The sequence below is a fragment of the Pogona vitticeps genome, chromosome 2, assembly GCF_051106095.1.
Source record: "Pogona vitticeps strain Pit_001003342236 chromosome 2, PviZW2.1, whole genome shotgun sequence".
In the NCBI taxonomy this organism is placed as follows: Eukaryota; Metazoa; Chordata; class Lepidosauria; order Squamata; family Agamidae; genus Pogona; species Pogona vitticeps.
The window spans coordinates 279,157,731-279,179,725 of record NC_135784.1 but is presented as its reverse complement, the minus strand read 5'-3'; the positions used below and the strand labels follow the sequence as shown (position 1 = coordinate 279,179,725).

Genomic DNA, 21,995 nt, shown 5'->3' with positions numbered 1-21,995 from the left:
GCTAACACAGAACCATACCTGTTGGTGTGTAACATTAAAATTTATTTATTTATTTATTTATTTATTTATTCATTCATTCATTCATTTATTCATTCATTCATTCATTCATTCATTCATTCATGTATTCATTCATTCAATTTATACCCTGCCCTCCTAGACAGCATCTACTCAGGGCGGCTTACAAAATCATAAAATAACATTAAATAACAATAAAAACAGAACAATCAAAATAAACAACATTCATAATCAAAAAGGCATTTGAACATTAATATAGTGTGATCAAGATGGGGAATAAAGGAACAGAAAAGATAGAATTCAAGAATTGACATGAGGGAAAGCCTGCCTGAAGAGCCAAGTTTTTAAATGGCTCTTAAAAACATCCAGCGAGGGAGCCAGGCGGATCTCTGATGGAAGGCTGTTTCATAGTCGAGGGGCCACTGCCGAGAAAGCCTGGTTTCATGTTCTTTCTTTCCAGGCCTCTCTCGGCATTAGGCCCCTCAACTGACCCTCCTGGCTATGCCGAGTAATTCGGGTAGATCTGGGTGGGAGAAGGCGATCTGCCAAAAAGGTGGCGGAGCAGCTTTTAAACTGAATCCTCATCCATCTGGAATCAGGGTAGAGAGGGTAGAGAACCACAAAGTGTTGACAGTGTAGGAGTTAGGACTGGGAGTGTGATGGGATGTGATAGTTGGTCCACTAGAAGGAGAAACTGTAGAAAAAAGAAACAATCAAGCAGCCCTTCTTGGGGGGACCTCGTACACAGGTGATTCTATGCAAATGCCCAAAACATCTGAGCAAAGATGATATACTGGCCATAAATTCGGAGAACCATTGGGATACTGCAATCCCAGGCTATAAACTCTATAGAGGGATAGGGAGGGGCATGTTGGAGGCGAAGTGGCCATCTATGTCAAAGAAGGGGTAGAATCCAGCAGAATGGAGATGGACGGCGGGTCTGACTCCATTATAGAATCACTGTGGGTTAAACTACCAGACCCAAGGAGCAATGTGATACTGTGTTTCTGTGTGTGTGTGTGTTTTCTTTAGTCATTAAGTTGTGTCCGACTCTTTGTGATCCTTATGGACCAGAGCACACCAGGCCCTCCTGTCTTCCACTGCCTCCCGGAGTTTGGTCAAATTCATGTTGGTAGCTTCGGTTACACTGTTCATCTATCTTGTCCTCTGTTGTCCCCTCCTCCTTTTGCCTTTACACTTTCCCAACATCAGGGTCTTTTCCAGAGAGTCTTCTGTTCTCATTAGATGGCCAAAGTATTGAAGCCGCAGCTTTGAGATCTGTCCTTCCAGTGAGCACTCAGGATTGATTTCCTTCAGAATTGATAGGCTTCTTCTCTTTGCAATCCAAGGGACTCTCAAAAGTCTCCTTCAGCACCACAATTCAAAAGCATCAATTCTTCAGTGGTCAGCCTTCTTTATGGTCCAGCTCTCACTTCCATACATCGCTACTGGTAAAACCATAGGTTTGATGATGCAGACCTTTGTCGGCAAGGTGATGTCTGCTTTTTAAGATGCTGTCTAAGTTTGTCATTGCTTTCCTCCCAAGAAGCAGGTGTCTTCTAATTTTGTGGCTGTTGTCACCATCTGCAGTGATCATGGAGCCCAAGAAGGTAATATATGTCACTGCCTCCATGTCATCCCCTTCTATTTCCCAGGAAGTGATGGGACCGGAGGCCATGATTTTAGTTTTTTTGTTGAGCTTCAGACCATTTTTGCACTCTCCTCTTTCACCCTCATTAAGAGGTTTTTTAATCCTTCCTCATTTTCTGCCATCAGAGTGGTATCATCTGCATATCAAAGGTTGTTGATATTTCTTTTGGCAATCTTAATTCCGGTTTGGGATTCCTCCAGTCCAGCCTTCCACATGATGTATTCTGCATATAAGTTAAATAAGCCGGGGGACAATATACAGCCTTGTCATACTCCTTTCCCAATTTTGAACCAATCAGTTGTTCCATATCCAGTTCTAACTGTTGTTTCCTGTTCCACATATAGATTTCTCAGGAGATAGATAAGGCGGTCAGGCACTCCCATTTCTTTAAGAACTTGCCATAGTTTGTTGTGGTCCACACAGTCAAAGGCTTTTGTGTAGTGTAACACACTGGTTCTTAACCTTGGGTTACTCAGGAGTTTTGGACTGCAACTCCCAGAAGCCTTCACCACCAGCTGTCCTGACTGGGGTTTCTGGGAGTTGCAGTTCAAAAGCATCCGAGTAACAAAGGTTAAGAACCACTGGTGTAACAGACCACTCTTCCAAGTGTCTCGTAGTTACAACGGAACTCACCAGTCAACTCACCTGGTGGACGTTTCAACCTCATCTGATGGTAGGCAGGCCCTTCCAACCTCTACAATTCTCCACTGATGCCAGCCCATCAGGATGGGGAGCCCACTGTTGACATCACATGATACACGATCTGTGGACAAAATGAGAACAATTTCTGCACATCAACCATCTTGAACTATTAGCCATCATCAGAGCCTTCCATGCCTTTTTACCACTCATTGCAGGACGAGCAGTACAGGAAGCTACAGACAACACTACAGCACTGTACTATTTGAACAAACAAGGAGGTACCCACTCCCTCTCACTCCTGTATCTGGCGATTGAACTTTGGGAATGGTGCTTCCTACGCCAAATTTTCCCAGTAGCCATCCACGATTCCACAGACGACAAGTGCTTTGCAGACCGTCTCGGTCGTCTTACCACAGGGACATACGAATGGGTACTGAACAATGAAGTCTTCAACCTCCTCTGTCGCCAATTTGCCTTCAAGACCAACACCAAGTGTCAACGATATTGCTCCCAAGCTAGTGTAGACACGAACTCACTCGGGAATCCCTTCATGATAGACTGGACGGGAGAACTGCTTTACTTATTCCCACCAGTTCCTCTCATTCAATGGACTGTCATTTGACTCCCACAATCTCACGCCGACACCATTCTCATCGCCATATGGTGGCCACGTCAACCGTGGTTCACCCATCTGAGATTGATGTTGATTGACGTATTCCATCTTTCGTCAATAACGAACCTTCTCACCCAGAACAATGGGATGATCCTCTACCTCGACAGGCTCTCTGACAGCCTTGAGAATACTCCCACCATTCGAAATGTCTTAGATCGAGCTCGAAAGCCATTTACCCCAAAATTGTACCAAAACAAATGGAAATCTTTCATCTCCTTCACTCAATCTTAAAACTTACCTGCAACACCAGTTTCTCTAAGGACCCTACTTACCTTTATCCTCCATCTCTTTGATCTCAGACTATCTCATCCTACCTTAAAGGTTTATATTTCAGCTGTTGTATCCCATCAGCCTTCTCATTCTGAATCAGTGAGACTCTTTTTCTACCCAACTCTGAAAAGATTCCTCAAGGGACTCCAAAATATTTGCCCTCCAAGACAACAACCTCTACCTCAGTGGTCCTTACACATGATCCTCAATGCCCTCACCACCATTCGAACCAATGGCTACCTGTAATCTCAAGTTACTTTCTTTAAAGACATAATTCCTTGTTGCAATAACGTCTGCCAAACATGCCAGTGAATTAGCAGCCCTCAGATCATCCACCTTATCTTCAATTTCATCCAGACAAGGTCACCCTCTATTTTGGTGTATTGTTTTTACCCAAAATTGTCTCTGATTTTCATCTTAATCAACCATTGATTTTGCCAACCTTATTTCCATCTCCCTCCGTGCCCCTCAAGCGCATGCTCCACATGCTTGATGTACGGCGTTCTCTAGCCTTCTACATTGATAGGAGCATTCAGGAAGTCTTCAAGACTTTTCTTATGCTTTCAAGGCCCTCATAAGGGTGCTCCAGCCTCATCTCTCACTGGATTGTTCAAACTATATCATTGGCTTATGAGCTTTCAGGCAAGACACCTCCTGAACATTTAAAAGCTCATTCTCCTAGAGCACTTTCAACTCTACCACTCTCCACTGTGGAATAGAGCTCCCACACAACCGCCGTTCAGCTACTTGGTCTAACCCATTGACCTTTGTGGGACACTATTGTCTTGATGTCCGGGCAAAGAATGATGCTGCATTTGGCAGAGCGATCCTGACATCTCTTCTACTGTGACATCCCACCATCCAGTAAGTGAGTTTGTCAGTCACCCAACTGTGTGCATTATTCACAGAGGTCACAAAGAAGAAAGAGAGGTTACCTACCTGCAACCATGGTTCTTCTAGTGGTCCTCTGTGAATCCACACATCCCACCCTTCCTCCCCTCTGTCCATCATGTTGTCCTTGAATACAGTACCTTGACAGTGATGGACTGTTATAGGAACTGAGGGGACGCTGGGAGCATGCAATCCACAGGGGAACGTCTCATTATCACATGTTTTTAAGCCTAGAAACTTCTGAAACATCCTGCACAGGTGCAGAACAACCCAATTGTGTGCATTCACAGAGGACCACTAGAAGAACCATGGTTTCAGGTAGGTAACCTCTCTTTTTATGAGCAGAGCAGCCTTAATCCAAAATTAATGTAGTTACAGGCTTAATCAGAAACAAGTGCTTGACACTTGTTTCCGATTAAGTGGCAATTTTGCCATCTTTTACTTTGCCGACTTCAGACAGAGATGGCAGCAATAGACATCCATAGAGCAAACACTGTGTGTGCCTGTGTGTGCACATGCGCGCGCACACAAACAAGGGGGGAGAGAAAAAATATTGGTAACAAGTTTCTTTGCATGTGAAATAACGAATTACATAAATGAAATGTAAAATAAGTAATGGTGGACGACCTACAATGCTTACACTAAAATCTGTGAGTGCAAAAATAATTCATAGTGTCTACTCTCTGCTTGTTTCTACAGTTGGGCAATACACAGGTTCCTATGCTTTAGGACAGAGGTCCCCAAGCCCCGGTCTGTGGCCCGGTGCTGGTCCGTGGCCTGAACTGGACTGGGCCATGGAGAGAGACCTCCCGCCCGCACTCCCCCCCGCGTAGCCCGTTTGCACCTGTGCACAAGTGCGGCCGCACCCACATGAGCACTGTGCCATCCTTTGCACATGCTCACGAGCACAAGCGTGCCCACACAAGAAAGAGTGCACTCGCATGAGTGCTGCACTGCCCTATGCACATGCACACAAGCATGCACACAAGAGAGAGAGTGTGTGTGTGTGCATGCGCAGGGGGTGCCCCGCCTTCCCCAGCCAGTCTGCGGGGCTAAAAAGGTTGGGGACTGCTGCTTTAGGGCAATGTAGATGAAACAAGGAGAGATATGTCCTGGAGCTAACCCTGCTTGGCTAGGAGGCTGTTGCCAGTTGGCCAGCTTGTCTGCCTGTCTGTCTTTTAAAAGTTTCAGCATCTTTGTTCTACCTCCCCTTAAGCTAGAGACTCAAGTGTCAATGCATGGCATCAAAGTGTTTCTGGTAGAAGGGGAGACAAAACTGTATAAGGAACAGCAGAATGAAAAATTACTTTAAAGTAAGAAAAAAAAAACAAATTGAGGCAGGGAGAGTAAATTGAATGGAAACATGAGAAGAAAATGGATGTTTTTAAAAAGAATAAATTCATAGACATAGTACTAATTTGGTGAGAAATTAATTTTGATTAATTGGAAAGGGATTATTGGAAAGGAATGTATTAGGTTTATATCTGGGCATTAAGGGGCTGTCATACGAAACACATGTTTTGTGATTATTTCATTGAAGAGGAAGTCTAGGTGGAAAATTAATTTTGCATGGGAAATCTGAATAGTAGTTATGTGAAGGAGAGGACAGGGAGGCTCAGCTCCCCCTCAGTGTGCTGTCCCTTCTCCTTCCCGGGACGTAGAAACCAGCTCAACCCCATCCAAAGACAGAAAAGGTTCTCCAACACAGTATGACAAAAACCCGAGAAAGATACAAAACTGAGGAAAAGGAAAATGTACAAGGGGGTGGAGTTAGAACAAGTAAGTGAAGGGATTAAAAGGGATGGAGGTGGAGAGAAAGGGGGAGACACCAGAAATAGCGGAAGGAGATAGTTATATGGCAAGAGTGGAGAAACCTGAGGAAAAAGAGACAGAGGAGTGGTTGTGGATAGTGAAGAAAGACCCAAGGACTAAAATTGGGTTTGTTTTAAAATTCCTAGGAGGTATGCAGAGATAGAGTGGCAAGGGAGACCCCCTAGAAAGCCATCGTATTGGGGGAGAGGGAATGGGGGCATTAATTATAGAAAGAGTGTGAGAAGACTGAAAGATGTAGACAGCAAAAGGAGAAGTTAGGTAAGATAAGGAAGGAAAAAGAATTGAGACTGAGAAAAGAACATCAAGAAAAAGGATGGAGTGGAGGTCATGGAACATACTGTGGGGAAATTGTATGCTTTTACAATGTATGTAGCAGACATTGTGCTTGGGCTCAGGTCAGTTTCCAGTAAGGATGATCATTAACCTACTTTGGTATCTAGGATAATTTCCTGTCTCTGGGTAAATTGTATCAACTTACTTGTGTATTTAAAATGTTATCTGTCTATGTTTACCCTGCTCTGTATTCAGGAATGTTTATCCTGCTTGTGTATTTAGGATTTACATGCCTCTATTTACCGGCCCCTCTGTTTACCATACTTGTGTATTCAGGATATTAACCGCCTCTGTTTAGAATAGTTTTTGATTAACTTGTTCAAAGGCAGATCCCGATAATAAACGAGGGCAAGGCGAAGGAGGGGGAGTTCTCACTGAACAGCATGCTACACAGCACACTGTTTTAGTCCATCCGGATCCCGCCCTGAAACCCACACTCGAGTGCTTCGCCTTTTCCTTTCTCCTTGCTGGTCAAGAGGGGAGGGAGGCTTCATCTGCAGATCCCGACATTAGGTTTCATCTGCAGATCCCGACAACATACTCCAGTAAATAATCAACCTCACAACATATACTTCCAGGGGCAGGAAAGTGTGAGGAGGAAAGAGAACCGGTCAATAGAAGGGTACAGGAATGTTGAAAGAAATTTGGTTAATGCTACCCTGGTGTGAGTGGGTTCAAGCTTAGGTTCCTTCCATCCTCCCTTACTTTCCCCCAAATCGCCAACAGCTGGTCAAGATGCATAAACTTTTTATTAACAGATAACAGTAAGCTATGAACAACCACTTTGGTAGAACCAATGGGTCTGTTTAATATGTCTCTTTCTGTCCAACTGTCTTTGAAATTGGGCATAAAGAATGACTTCACCAACGGGGGTTCACCCCAAAGCATTTGTAATCTGTCAGTTTCCGGGTGAGGTTCCTTAGGTTGGGGCAAATGGTCCCACAACAAGGGTGTAGAACCCATTCTCCTTCAGTCGGTGTCTTAGGTTGGGAGCTCAGCAACAGTTTCCCTCCCTTCTTCCAACGATCATCCCCTTTGGTGTGTGTGTGTGCGTGTGCGTGTGCGTGTGCGTGTGTGTGTGCGTGTGTGTGTGTGCGTGTGTGTGTGTGTGTGTATTCCAGTTGTACAGCTATTCCCTCTCTTCCCTTCCTTTGAGTGTCCTCTCTCCCTGTCTCTTTTAGCCTCGGTTGTAGTCTGCATATAATACTATTGCCTTCTCTCTTTTTCTTCAAGAGGTAATTTCATTCAGGCTTTCTCTCTGGCCCATGGATCCTCCATTCTAACCAACCCCATCCTAATGGTATATCTTCTTCCTTTTCCTCTCTTCCTCCTCGTCTATCCCTGTCTCTCAATTCATCTCTCCTTTTATCTCTCCCCCTGCCTCTGTCACCAGATACCCCTCTTCTATTGGTGTTCCTTCTCTAACCATTGTTCTCCCGCCCTTTTTCTCCTCTCCTTTCCTGCTCTTTTTCTCTTGCATCCTCAACTGAGCCACCACTGGTAACAGAGTATACTGTAAATAGTTTCGTAACTCTGTGATGAGTTTGAGGGGATGGCTCACTCTCCTTCTTTCTGGTGGAGGCTTCCTCCTTCTCACACCTGGTGATGACCATGGAGGGGGTGTCGAATCAACAGTTGGACATGTTGGGTGAACCCCAAGAGTCAGGTAGTCAAGTCTGAATGTAAGACTGATGCCTGTGAGGACCCTGACAAAGTTATTATTGATAAGTTACCTGTTCCCTCAATGAAACTGTTTATATTAAAAGAAGACAACAATCTCTGTCCATCTTTTGGGCGGGGGGCTTGACTGGTGAGGAGGACGTGGCTAACCAGGATCACGGGTTAAACTTGTAGGTGATCTATTTGTTAGCTACTATGGCTTCTGACCATATATGAACATTTTAGTAAATCCTAAGAATAAAATGTTAATACTGATACTACCAGTAACATGTTATAAAACATTTGTATACCGCAGTGCTGTGTAAGAGCCTATGAGAAGAAAAAGAATCAAGTGTCCTGTTTGCTAATTTTTCATAGGGAAGAGAAATCAACATCTTTAGAAGCAAGATGGAAAGATTCAGCAGAAACAGTAATTATTGGAGGTGGCTGTGTTGGTGTGAGTCTTGCCTATCACCTGGCCAAGGCTGGCATGAAGGATGTACTTCTGCTGGAAAAATCTGAACTCACTGCTGGATCTACCTGGCACGCAGTAATAAAGATTTCTTATATATTATGCATGCAAAAAGATGAAAGATTTGTTTTCCTGCCCAAATCATAAAATCACAACATGTTTCATTGCTGTGATTAAAGAATTAAGGATGAACTTTAGCAAGTCATTTCAGTTATCAGAGATTCAGTGATCTCTGTTTTATGCAATGGAAACTGCTATATAGATGAAACTCATTAATTACTGATACTGACGCTGTTTCCCTGAAAATAAGATAGGGTCTTTTATTAATTTTTGCTCCAAAGACACATTAGGGCTTATTTTCAGGGGATGTTTTGTTTTTTTCCATGTATAACAATACATTTATTCACCTACAGTCATGATGTCAGCTTCTTCTGGCTGCTGCACAATGAGTTGCTGGTGGAAGATGGGGTTTCACTTAACCAGGGCTTATTTTTGGGGTAGGCTTTTATTATGAGCATCCTGAAAAATCATACTAGGGCTTATTTTCAGGTTAGGTCTTATTTTCGGGGAAACAGGGTAATATGGGAGGGGGCCATTGTTGTTTGTACATTGAGGCTGCTGTAATGGGAACAGAGTGCATGCTTATCAAAGTGACTGGTCATTGCAATAGCTATTGTGAACACCTGAAGCAGTTTTTCAATAACTGCTATGTTATCTAGGCATTGAAGGACTTCAGACATGTTGGTCAAAATCCTGTTGCTTAGTGTAGTAAATCACTCTAGAGTAGGCCCACAGCATTAGTGAGGATTTGGTGAGGCAATGCCTACATAAGTTCCATTGAGTCAAATGAACCGATTCTAACTAATTGCGTTTAGAATAGGCCTGTCTGAATCAACGGAACTCATAGACTCACTAAATCCCCATTTATTCAATGGACTTCATCTAGTGCAATTTACTACCCTAAGCAACATGATGTACTCATTGAGAGTTAAACGTGAAATGCACTAAAAATAGGGAATAAATACTTGTGGAAGCACAAACTAACACTGATACTGTTGTACCTAAATCAATATTTTGTATCATTTAATTCTGCCTCTAACTGTCAAGGTTGTTTTTTAAGGTAATGCAGAGAGAAAATTAATTTCACAGAAGCCCCTGGTTATACTGACCATAGGATTCACAGAAAAGTAATTTATTTATATTTAAGTAGTTAGAAGAGACAGCTTGCCCTGGGAGAGCATGAAGGGATACAGGAAGATCCATATTATATTAACTGTATGATGACATTGTTATTTGCCAATAATAAGTTGTTTTCAGTAGCTTGTAGTCACATTGTAATACTAGATATCATCTCATATGTCAGTGAAGATTGCTTTAGTAAAGCAAGTTAGATGTAGTTAATGTATACCATATATTCTGAAGTGGTGTATGATTATAATTATGACATATGTTCACATATTACTGTAAAGAGCTGAAGCAGCATTTGGTAGTCTTCATAGAAACATAGTGAATTGTGCACATATATTTTGATTACACTGTACTGCAAAATGAGTATTAGCAAAAGTTCAAACTGCAGTTTATGGCTTGGTGCTTAAATACATAACCTATTTAAGCTGGTGTAATGTCTGATCAGCTGGCTCTTGGTCATCTTGGCCAGTTAGGATTGTGTTCATCTGAATCCAATACCCAGTTTTTCAGGTGTTCCAAAATTCTTTATTGCTTTTGCTGCATTATATTAACAGATTTAATAATTGGAAAATTGACTTAAAAGTACAGCAGAAAAATTGAAACAGCTTTTATATCATCTTTTTATGGTTGCCTTTTAAAGGCAGGTTTGACGACATATTTCCATCCAGGAATAAATTTGAAGAAAATCCATTACTACAGCATCAAGCTTTATGAAAAATTAGAAGAGGAAACTGGACAGGTGATTTTAAATATACTGATTAAAATGTGATATGTCACACTGTTGCAGAATGTTTTACAAGCTTGGGGCTATCTGGGGCTACGCAATTTCTCACCATGTAAATTTATTTGGCATTCATCTAGATTTCACATTGTTTAACTGCCAATTCAGAGTTTATAAATGATGCATATAAAGTTATTAAAATTCTTGACGGAGAACAAAAGAATAAATAGATCTTAAAAGCTTGGGAGCAATGTAGTTATCACATATTGTGAAACATAATGAAAGTATTTGCGAAGGCTTTCATGGCCGGGATCTAATGGTTGTTGTGGGTTTTTCGGGCTTCTTGGCCGTGTTCTGAAAGTGGTTCTTCCTAACGTTTCGCCAGTCTCTGTGGCCGGCATCTTCAGAGGACAGCAAACTGTGCTCTGGGTAGGCTTGAGAGTGGGTGGAGTATTTATGGCTGTGAGAAGGCTAGTTTGTGAGGTAGGCTATTGTCCTGATCAGGAGATGGTTGATTAGTGTGTTTTGTTGTGGCTGTATTGTTTTGATAAGGAGGGGAGATTATCTGTCCCTGTGGTTGATGGGTGTCATTAGCTGGTTTTTTGTGTGCAGTAATCCCTTGACCTTGTGGCTGGGTGGAGTTCCTTGACCTTTTGCACTCTGTGTTTTTGAGAGCTGGGAGCCAGGTTTTGTTGAGTTTCAGACATTCCTCCTTCCGGTTGAAGTTTTGTTGATGCTTGTGGATTTCAATGGCTTCCCTGTGCAGTCTGACGTAATGATTGCTGGTGTTGTCCAGTATTTCAGTATTTTGAAATAGAATTTCATGTCCAGTTTGTTTTATGGCATGTTCAGCTACTGCAGATTTTTCTGGTTGTTTTAGTCTGCAGTGTCTCTCATGTTCTTTGACTCTGGTGTGGATGCTTCATTTTGTGGTTCCAATGTATACCTGGCCACAACTGCAAGGTATCCGGTATACTCCTGCAGTGGTGAGGGGGTCCCTTCTGTCCTTTGCTGACCGTAACATTTGTTGTATTTTTGTGGTGGGCTTGAATACTGTTTGTAAGTTGTGTTTTTCCAGAAGTTTCCCCATGCAGTCTGTGACCCCTTTGATGTATGGCAGGAATACTTTGTTTGTGGGTGGCTGTTTTTCTTCTTCAGTTTGGTGTTTTCTTGGTTTGATGGCTCTTGTGATTTCATTTTTGGAGTAGCCATTTGTGTGTAGGGCCCAATTCAGGTGGTCGAGTTCAGCGTTGAGAAACTGAGCTTCACAGTTCCGATTTGCACGGTCTACCAGTGTTTTGATTGTGCCTCTTTTTTGCCGTGAGTGGTGGTTGGAGTTTTTGTGTAGGTACCTGTCTGTGTGGGTGGAGTATAGCGGATACCTTGCAGTTGTGGCCAGGTATACATTGGAACCACAAAACGAAGCATCCACACCAGAGTCAAAGAACATGAAGATGCCAGCCACAGAGACTGGCAAACGTTAGGAAGAACAACCTTCAGAACACGGCCAAAGAGCCCGAAAAACCCAGAACAACCATTAGATCCCGGCTGTGAAAGCCTTCGCGAATATATTTATAAATATACTTTGTTACGATTAGTTAATGTTTTTTAATGGACTTCATGTGTGCATTCTAATGTTTGAAATGTGATTGTCTCTTTTCTCATCATATTAGGCTGTGGGTTTTCATCAGCCAGGAAGTATTAGAATTGCTACAACCCCAACAAGAGTGGATGAGTTTAAATACCAAATGACTCGAGCTGGTTGGCACCCAACAGAGCAGTATTTTATTGAACCAGAGAGAGTGCAAGAATTATTTCCCTTATTAAATATGGAAAAGGTAAAAGAATTCATTTGAAAATAATCTTTATCTCTTTTGTTCTTGTCTATTAATAGATTCAATTTGTTTATAAATTACACATAGCTGTCTAGTTCCCTACTTAAATAAACCCAAATATTTGGATCTTCCATATTTCTTTTCTCTTGACTGAAAATATGTACCTAGCAAAATTAACCTAATTTCATTTTGTTTGCCTCATTTAGATCTTGGCTGGTTTGTACAATCCTGGAGATGGCCATATTGACCCTTATTCACTTACTATGGCCTTGGCTGCAGGGGCTAGGAAATACGGTGCTCAGTTAAATTATCCAGTTCAAGTAACTAATCTGAAACCTAGATCAGATGGAACATGGGATATTGAAACACCAAATGGAATAATTCGAGCAAACAGAGTTGTGAATACTGCTGGTAAGAAATGAACAGAATTTTAATGCTATTGGAAGTTAAAAAGCAAATCATTCAGCTATACACTTTAAGGCATTTCACACTAAATGCAAACAGAGCACTACTGCTGTAGTGGATGCCTTGCAGAAAGTAACTAATTTATTCCATGTATTAATCAATGGTTCCCAACACTGGGTAACCCAAGTGTTCTTTGACTGCAGTTCCCAGTTATGCTGGCCAGAGTTTCTGGGAGCAGTCCAAGGACACCTGGGTTACTCAATGTTGGGTATCACTGAACTTTCAAATGATGGCCTCATCAAATATGAGTTGGCACAAAGCTGTGAATGCTTTCCACCTCCCCCACAATGGGTTGTACTATAGAAGAATAATATATTATAGTCTATGATGGTAATAAGCACATTATTTTATTTCTTATTTTTTTAAAATGCCATTGCATTGATCAGTGAATCTTCCATGCAAATTAGTTTAAGACCAGGATATAGGTTTCTGTGTATATTTTGGCATTTCATATTAAAAACAAAGCACACTAATTTGCAGGTTACGGAGGTTGAGGAAACTTCCTCCTATTTTCTCATCACTAATGATTTCTCTCTGTTGTTGAGTGGATATTTGTAACATACAGTTGAGGCCTAAAGTGGATCTGCAAAATGTTGTTTGTAACTTAGCAGAAACTGTAATTTGTGAAGTCAGATCTGAAGTCTCGAAGTGGTGGCAGGATACCTTTATGTGTAAAAGGTAATAAAAGGGTGAGTGTGTGAGTCAGCAGTCTTTGAGCAACTGGTTGAGATGAAAGGTAAGCAGCTCCTTTAATAAACCCACTGCATTTGAGTTAGCAGTATGAACTTAGTACAATAGGACTGACATTAACAGTAAATTATTATATGTTTCGGAGAGGTGGTTATGAAAGGAAGCAAGAAGATTGGTTTTAAGAATGTTAGGAACATACTCTTGTAGTTTATTTACCCACACCAACCCAGACCATTAATCAATACCAGGTCTCAATGCCCCTTTGGCTGAACATTGAAAGTAAACAAGTGTAGCTCTGGTTTAATAAGTTAACCAAAGAATAGAAAAAGCCTGATGAGGTGACACTACTTTGCAATTCATAATTACAGTATAATGCTCTTAATTAGAAGTAAGTAATAAAATGTAGTGTCGTGGATACAGTGAAGGACTACAATTCAGTGGAACGGGATTCAAATTCCTGTTAGAATCATAAAATATTCAAATTGGAAGGGCTTTTAAGGCCATCAAATCAAACCACCTGCTCGATGCAGGAATACCAGTCAAAGGATATCTGCCAGGTGGTTGTCTACATTTCTCTTAAATGTCTCCAGTGTTGGAGCAGTCACAACCTCCCAAGGTAATTGGTTCCACTGTCTTACTGCTCTAACAGTTAGGAAGTTTTTCCTGGTATTCAGCTGAAATTGGGCTTCCTGTAACCTGAGCACATTGTTGTGTGTCCTGCACTCTGGAATGATCAAGAACAGATCCTGCCCCTCCTCCATATTACAGCCTTTCAATCATTTGAAAAGTGTTATCATATCACCCCTCTGTCTTCTTTTCTCAAAAGGGACGTGGTGGCGCTGCGGGCTAAACCGCAGAAGCCTGTGCTGCAAGGTCAGAAGACCAAGCAGTTGTAAGATCGAATCCACGCAACGGAGTGAGCTCCCGTCGCTTGTCCCAGCTCCCGCCAACCTAGCGGTTCGAAAGCATGCAAATGCAAGTAGATAAATAGGGACCACTTCGGTGGGAAGGTAACAGTGTTCCGTGTCTAAGTCGCACTGGCCATGTGACCACGGAAGATTGTCTTCGGACAAACGCTGGCTCTATGGCTTGGAAACGGGGATGAGCACCGCCCCCTAGAGTCGAACACGACTGGACAAAAATTGTCAAGGGGAACCTTTACCTTTACCTTTTAAACATTCCCAGTTATTTCAGTCTTTCCTCATAGGTCTTGGTTTTGTGTCCCCTGATTATCGTTGTTGCCCATCTCTGAACTTGTTTAGCCATGGAAACTCACTGGAAGATGGCAGTGGTAAAACCACTCCTTAAAAATCTTACGCACCTTGATAACCCTTTTAGGATTACTATAAATCATATGCACAGCAGGCCGAGGCAAAGAGGCAGTCCCGAAACCAGCAAAACCAGGGAGCTGGACAGGGGACAGACTGTAGTTGTCTTCAGTGTGGAAGAGATTGTCACTCTTGAATTGGCCTTCTCAGCCACACTAAATGCTGTTCCAAGACCTCCATGCAGAGCACATTACCATAGTCTCTTGAGACTGAAGGATGCCTACATGCAAATCAGATGCAACTTGACAGCACATAACAAAAAGAAAATGTATAAAATAATAATAATAGTAAGGTGACTCTATCAGTCTGACAGCTGTAAGATGCATAGAGGAGCTTCAGCTCATTGGAACCTAGAAAAGCTGCCTGCACCCTTTGTTGAAATGTTTAATGCCATGTTTTAACACCAGATAGCTTTTTTCGTGTGGAATTGCATGGGAGGGCTGTAGCTCACTGGTAAAACATTTTCTACAACATTTACAAGGAAGTAATAACCAATAACTAGTTATAATTAATCCCTTTTTGTAACACTTAAGGCTTAGCTCAGTTACTTTACACTTATAACTTAACTGAAGGTAACTTCACTCCCTTTGTAGGATAGCTGTAGCTTCTTAATTACCTTTATTCACAAGAGTGTAACCTTATTGAGAGATGGAGGAGCAATATTACATGGTTCAAATGATGAATCATGGTGTCCTTCATGCTCTCGGTGCGCAGTTAAAGTGATGGTGAACAGTTGAAAGTAGACGGGAGAAACATGGCTTGGAGCAATCAAATACTTCTAAAGTAATTAGTTCAGTTTCTTTTGAGAAACATGAAAATATAGTACCTATTTCTGAGGCAGCAACAATCTTAAAATTGTAGCTAATAACTTGTTCAAAGTAACATTCCAAATTCTGAATTTACATACAAAAGGTGCAAGGTTTAATCTTTGTCAGAGCAAGGAGGGACAAAACCCCATGTTTAGATCTTAAAAGCTCCTTGAGGAATATTCATTTCCTCAATGGTGAGCTAGATGGTATAATATTCTTTCAGTATAAGGAGCCTGGCATATCAGGAGTGCAGTCACAATCTGTTATATCACAATGGAAATGTATTAAAGATTACAACGTTTTACTTTTTGGGCCACAACTCACAGAATCCTGTAGCTAGAATGGGAACTGTAATTAAAAACAAACTTTCCAAGTTTCTCAAAACATATAAAATGCATCACACTGAGCTGAAATGAACTGGGATGTGTGGAAGTTATAACATATGTGACAATTTTTATGTATAGATTAGTTTTCATACTGTTATACAAAAATATACGTTGTAATGCATTCAAGTCTTTGTGTCAATCTTTCTGCAATAAGAAAACATAGTACAATGGACTGGATCCATGTTTGTGCTTAAGCAGATATCTTTCTGAGCAAGAGGTGGTATGGTTTTTTTCTGATTTGTGGTCCACCTTTTTGCAGCCCCACTACCACCTCTTTTATTGTCGCAAAGCTTTGGTGATCTTCTGCAACAGCATAGAATGTGGCACAATTTCAGTCCTATTCCAAACATTAACCTATGTTGTTTACTCTGAAAATAGATTTGCCCTTGGTTTCCAAGTATTCTGCTGTTGTTCTAATATTTGTATTAGTGAATTATTAGTTGGACTGTGTTACTTGGCCTGAGGTGTAGATGTTTGTATTTTTAGTGGGGAATTTTTTAGTGGGTGGGGAGTGTTTGGGGAATGTTATGTGTGTGCTAGTGTCTGGTCTCTGGGTGTCTGTGAATTTCGTTGTATGGGTATACTGTGTATATACTTACAATGACAATAAATTATTATTATTATTATTATTATTATTATTATTATTATTATTATTATTATTATTATTATTATTATTATTATTATTATTATTATTATTATTATTATTATTATTATCATCATCATCATCATCATCATCATCATCATCATCATCATTATTATTATTATTATTATTATTATTATTATTATTATTATTATTTCTTTACCTTGTGTGTTCTAGGTTTCTGGGCTTGTGAAATAGGCAAAATGGTCGGATTGCAACACCCACTCATACCTGTTCATCATCAATATGTTGTCACTGCATCTATTCCTGAAGTAAAAGCCCTAGAAAAGGAACTGCCTGTCCTTCGTGACTTGGAAGGTTCATATTATCTGAGACAAGAAAGAGATGGGCTATTGTTTGGCCCATATGAAAGCCAAGAAAAAATGAAACTTCAGAAATCCTGGGTAGCACATGGAGTCCCACCAGGTGATTTTTTTGGAAAAATCATGCATATTGTAGCCATTGACTGCTTTGTACTTTTAGTAGATATTGTGGGTAATAATTATGTAGAAGAACAAAGGCCCTTTCTGGTATTTTACTGAAAAATAATCCTATCTAATCGCTTTGCTTTCATTTTTTATTTTATTAGAGGGCAAATAGGTGTTTTCTGCATGAAGCATTTATTCTGGTACATATACTTAGATATTTATTAAGCTGTTTCTAAAATTACATAACAAATTAAAACATTTTTCTAGGTTTTGGGAAGGAGCTGTTTGAATCAGATTTGGACCGAATAATGGATCATGTTGAAGCTGCTATGGAAATGGTTCCAGTCCTGAAGCAAGCAAACATAATCAATGTAGTTGCAGGTCCCATAACATATTCTCCAGATATATTGCCTATGGTGGGACCACATCAGGGTGTTCAAAATTATTGGGTGGCTGTTGGTTTTGGGTAAGTAAATTTATCTACTAAATAAGATGCTTGTCTGTCTGTTGCTTTTGGAAGAATTTGAAGTTTGTGTACTAATTCTTAATTTGGTAATTATTAGTAAAGGTAAAGGTTCCCCTTGACAGTCCAGTCATGTCCAACTCTAGGGCATGGTGCTCATCCCTGTTTCCAAGCTGTAGACAGTTTGTCCATAGAGAGTTTGTCTGTAGACAGCATTTGTCCGTAGACATGTGGCCAGCACGACTAGACATGGAACGCTGTTATCTTCCCACTGTGGTGGTACCTATTTATCTATTCACATTTACATGCTTTCGAACTGCTAGGTTGGCAGGAGCTGGGACAAGCGACGGGAGCTCACTCTGTCGTGTGGATTCGATCTTACGACTGCTTGGTCTTCTGACCTTGCAACACAGAAGCTTCTGCAGTTTAACCTGCAGCGCCACCACATCCCTAATTATTAGTAGCTTTAGGCAAAAATTAGGCTTTTAAATTATGCTAAATTCTGTGTTTCTAAGCATTGTTTTGGAAAAGCTGCCATTCTTTGTGAGCAAGGACCTTAGAGTCACAAGGCCACATGCTCAAATATTGCCTTTCAACTTTTTTAAAAATAGTTTTTACTTCAGAATATTGCCCCCTAAGTACTTCTACCTTGTGATGCTTCTCTGTTTAAAAATCTGGTAGCAAACAGTGTCTGCTTGAGTTGTCCCATGCTTCCTTTGATTCTCAGGGATATCCTATAGGTTTCATATTTCAAAAATAGCAAGTTCAAAATATATTTAAGACAGTTTTACACTTGTGAGGAAGCTGGGAACTGGGAGCAGTGGTAAACGTTTTGCTAGGCTTTAAGCTTGTTCTTTCCCTTCTAGGTCTTGACATATTGCTTCAGACATAATGTCAGTGTCATAGGTTAGTTTGTGGTTGCTCTGCAACCCCATATTAGAAATAAAGATAAAAGCAATCTTTGTCAAACAAGGAAACCCCTAGAGTTGGGCCAAGACATTTTCCTTCCTTGGTGGAACAACACATGGTAAATTACAGTTCCCAGTCAAAGAGCATAGTACGAGCCTCATTATCTTGACACATGAAGCTGAAAGTCTCTTTCTATCCCTGGCAGTCAAAGTGCAATGATAACAAATTAAATAACTAAAATTTGCCACCCTCTCATAACACCTAAAGTCTGTGTCTTGAAACAACTGCATCACTCTGCTTAAGGGTAGATCAAGGTGTGGCTTCCCAAACTATGAAACTTTGCTGCAAACCAATGAGGGAGAGAGTTATCTTTACACGGAACATTTGTTACATTTTTTAATTTTAATGATTAGTACATGTTTATTGCTCTTTTTAGTAATGTGATGTCTATGTAGTTATTATTTAAGGTTGTTATTATTGTCTTGTCTTGTTGGGAACTGCCAAGAGTGACCTTGGAGCCAGATTAAACAAGCAAGCTAGCAAGCAAGCAGCATGTACGTTTGGGGGATGTTACAGGCTTACATAATAACAACTGTATGCTCTTGAGTCAAATCTGACTCACAGTGACATTTTCTGGAGTTTTCTAGGTAGAGAATACACAGAAGTGGTTTACCATTCCCTTCTTCTAGTGATAGCCTTGGACTGTGCAGCTTGCCCATGATTACACAGGCTGGCTCTTCTTCCAGGAGTCACAGTGAGGATGAAACTCCCAGTCTCTGGCTACACAACCAAATATGTGAACCATACAAACCATTATTAAGTGTTACGTCTAAACAAACACATTGTTTGATATGTTGATATATTTATTTTATTTTATTTAAAATATTTTTCTCCAGCTATCTCCTTAAAAATGACTGAAGGTAGCTTACATCATTAAAAGACAATGTTTAATGCTAAAAACAGTAAATATACAATTATGAAAAAGGACGATACAGATACCACACTGAAAGATGGTAAACAAAAGTAACAGCAAAAACACATTCAAAGCAGTAAGGCACATTAATCCAATTAAAAACCTCACTCAGGCAGCCATTCACTAAAGGAAAGCTTGTCTGAAGAGAAAGGTCTTTACCTGTTTGTGGAAGGACAGCAAAGATGGGGCCAGCCTGGCCTCCTGTGAGAGGGAGTTCCAGAGTCAGGGAGCAGCAACAAAGAAGGTCCTCTTCTGCGTTCCCATCAAATGCACCAGTGAAAGTGGTCGGACCAAGAGATCAGCCTCTCCTGATGATGTTGACACATGTATCAATGTGTCAATGTGCTGTATATTCTTCCCAGCTAAACTGACTGATCAACATATGCTTTCATTAGATTGTATTGTTTGCTCACCCCAAAGCCAGATTATCCAATGTGATCATTGTTAAAAGAAAATAGAAGAACAAGATGGATTTGATTCAAAATAAATATTCCTGGATCTAGATAAATTTGCTCAATTTCTTTATTCATGTAATGTTTGATTTAAATCTGGACTGGCCATCGTCCAAAATTATTCTTATTGTCTGCAATTATGATATGAGTCAGGATAGAACTATCAATTTTTGAAATCTCATTCACATTCACAGCCATTATAAGGAGGTCAAAGCTTTCCCTTATTTACAGAGAAGGAACAAAAACAAAAAGACAAAGAGATAGTACCATATGTCTCCAGTGACCATCCTTTGAAGAATTCTCCATACAAGGTGTGTTCCCTATGCAGAAGACATGCTGCATTTCTTTGGAGGTACCCAGCAGGTACCCAGCATGTCATGTGTATGTATATGTGTCTATTTATCATTGTGTTTATGTAGTGAGAAGCTGCAGTTAGTAGTACAGTATCTTGTTACTATATGAATACACGGGACATAGACACATAGTAGTTTTGTCACATATGACAAAATACAGTTACAGCTTATTACATTTTCTATGTAGAAGTTTGACTTATATGTTGGAGATTTCATCCTGTATGAAGCAGCCCAGAACCAGTTTTTTTATTTGGGAATCATGTCCACATTTCCAGATGTGTTCTGAGTTGACCTCTGCTAGCTTGCTGTGAGCCTCACATTAGGCAAAACTAAGCCTGCTGTAGTGTTACATATTTAACTGAACTTGCCAATAAGTAACAGAATCATAAAAAACCAGTTGTGTGCTGAGCTGTTTCTTGTATAGGAATATTGAGAAGTACTGATTTTTTTTCCTCTCAGATATGGCATCATCCATGCTGGTGGCATTGGAAAGTATCTCAGTGACTGGATACTTGATGGGGAACCTCCTTTTGATCTAATAGAATTAGATCCAAATAGGTATGGAAAATGGACAAGTACAGACTACACAGAAGCAAAAGCACGAGAATCTTATGGATTTAATAACATTGGTAAGATAGTTGCATATAATTTCTGCCAATATAAATAGAAAATAAAATTGCCATTTGACTCATTTCACTTGTTGTTTTGCACTAAAGGAGAATGCTTTTCCACATTGTTTGCTTAAGCAATTAACCATTTCATATTACTGTATAAGTGCCAACTTTTTTAATTCATCTCCGCCATTTTCAAAGATGTATGGTAAAGACATATTACTTTCAGGTACATGAAAAATAATTTTGTACACATACACAGTGTGATTGCTTTTCATGTTTGGTGGTTTTTTTAATTTAGTTGGTTATCCTAAAGAAGAAAGGTTTGCTGGAAGACCTACAGAACGAGTCAGTGGGCTTTATGAAGTCCTTGCATCTAAATGCTCCATGGGATTCCATGCAGGATGGGAGCAACCTCATTGGTTCTACAAACCTGGAGATGAGACTGGATACAAGTAAATCAATGTTAAATGTTTGATTGTTTATTTCTCTTTGTTTGTTGTGCAGCAAGAGTAATTCTCTCTAAAATAGCAGATTTGTACTTATGTAGTGGTGTTCCTGGATCCACACTCTGGATCCAGAGTGTGGTCTGGCCATGACTAGATGGTAACCTGTGTCTTATTTTGAATTGAAAAATTTTATTTTTATTTTTATTTCACATTTTTATTTTAAAAATACTTTTCTACTATTGAACTGCATCACTTAAGTGCTACGCCACTTACCAAAAATTAATTAAAAAGAAGAAGAAAAGGAGAAACGCAGGGCTGAAACATAGCCATTCTCTTTGTGTGCATAAAAATCCAGCATTAATAGCCATCCACTAATGCAAAAGAGAAGGCAGGAGGTGGGGGGTGAGAAGGGGAGGGACACATTGTCACCCAATGGACCAAAGAGAGCAATCTAACACTAACTTGTGGTTAACTAGATTCCAACTATAGAAGCTTCAGGAGCGATCTCCATGTGTTTAGAAAAAGCGATCTAATTCAAAAAATGTAGCTATGCCCTTACACCAGTTTTAATTGGTGTGGCAGCTACAGCCTCTCATGGACAAGCCATGATTGATCATAGTGTACTAGCTGGTTGGTCATAGGCACTACCTAAAAACTGGATTTCTGCAGTTGTTGGAGATGCCTACATAAAGTTGGTCTGGACTCCAGAAGTTACAGACAGTGCAGAATTATCAAAAGCCATGTCTTTCTACGGTGAATCACTTCTATTGGGGGGGGGAACGATACTCATTACTTATTTGCCATTGAATCAAGTTTACATTTAAAAACACTGAGTCTGCCTTTTAAAAGCACTGAG

At 40.4% G+C, this 21,995-nt stretch overlaps 1 protein-coding gene across 1 annotated transcript in view; it reads left to right on the top strand.

The window, feature by feature from the left end:
- DMGDH (dimethylglycine dehydrogenase) overlaps nucleotides 1-21,995 on the top strand; it is a 51,024-nt gene that overhangs the window by 5,198 nt on the left and 23,831 nt on the right. Inside the window, exons 2-9 of the mRNA XM_020783720.3 lie at nucleotides 8,346-8,517; nucleotides 10,268-10,366; nucleotides 12,022-12,186; nucleotides 12,390-12,594; nucleotides 16,679-16,927; nucleotides 17,197-17,395; nucleotides 20,539-20,708; nucleotides 20,992-21,145. Of these exons, the coding sequence (XP_020639379.3) occupies nucleotides 8,346-8,517; nucleotides 10,268-10,366; nucleotides 12,022-12,186; nucleotides 12,390-12,594; nucleotides 16,679-16,927; nucleotides 17,197-17,395; nucleotides 20,539-20,708; nucleotides 20,992-21,145 (1,413 nt within the window). The remainder of the gene's footprint in view (nucleotides 1-8,345; nucleotides 8,518-10,267; nucleotides 10,367-12,021; nucleotides 12,187-12,389; nucleotides 12,595-16,678; nucleotides 16,928-17,196; nucleotides 17,396-20,538; nucleotides 20,709-20,991; nucleotides 21,146-21,995) is intronic.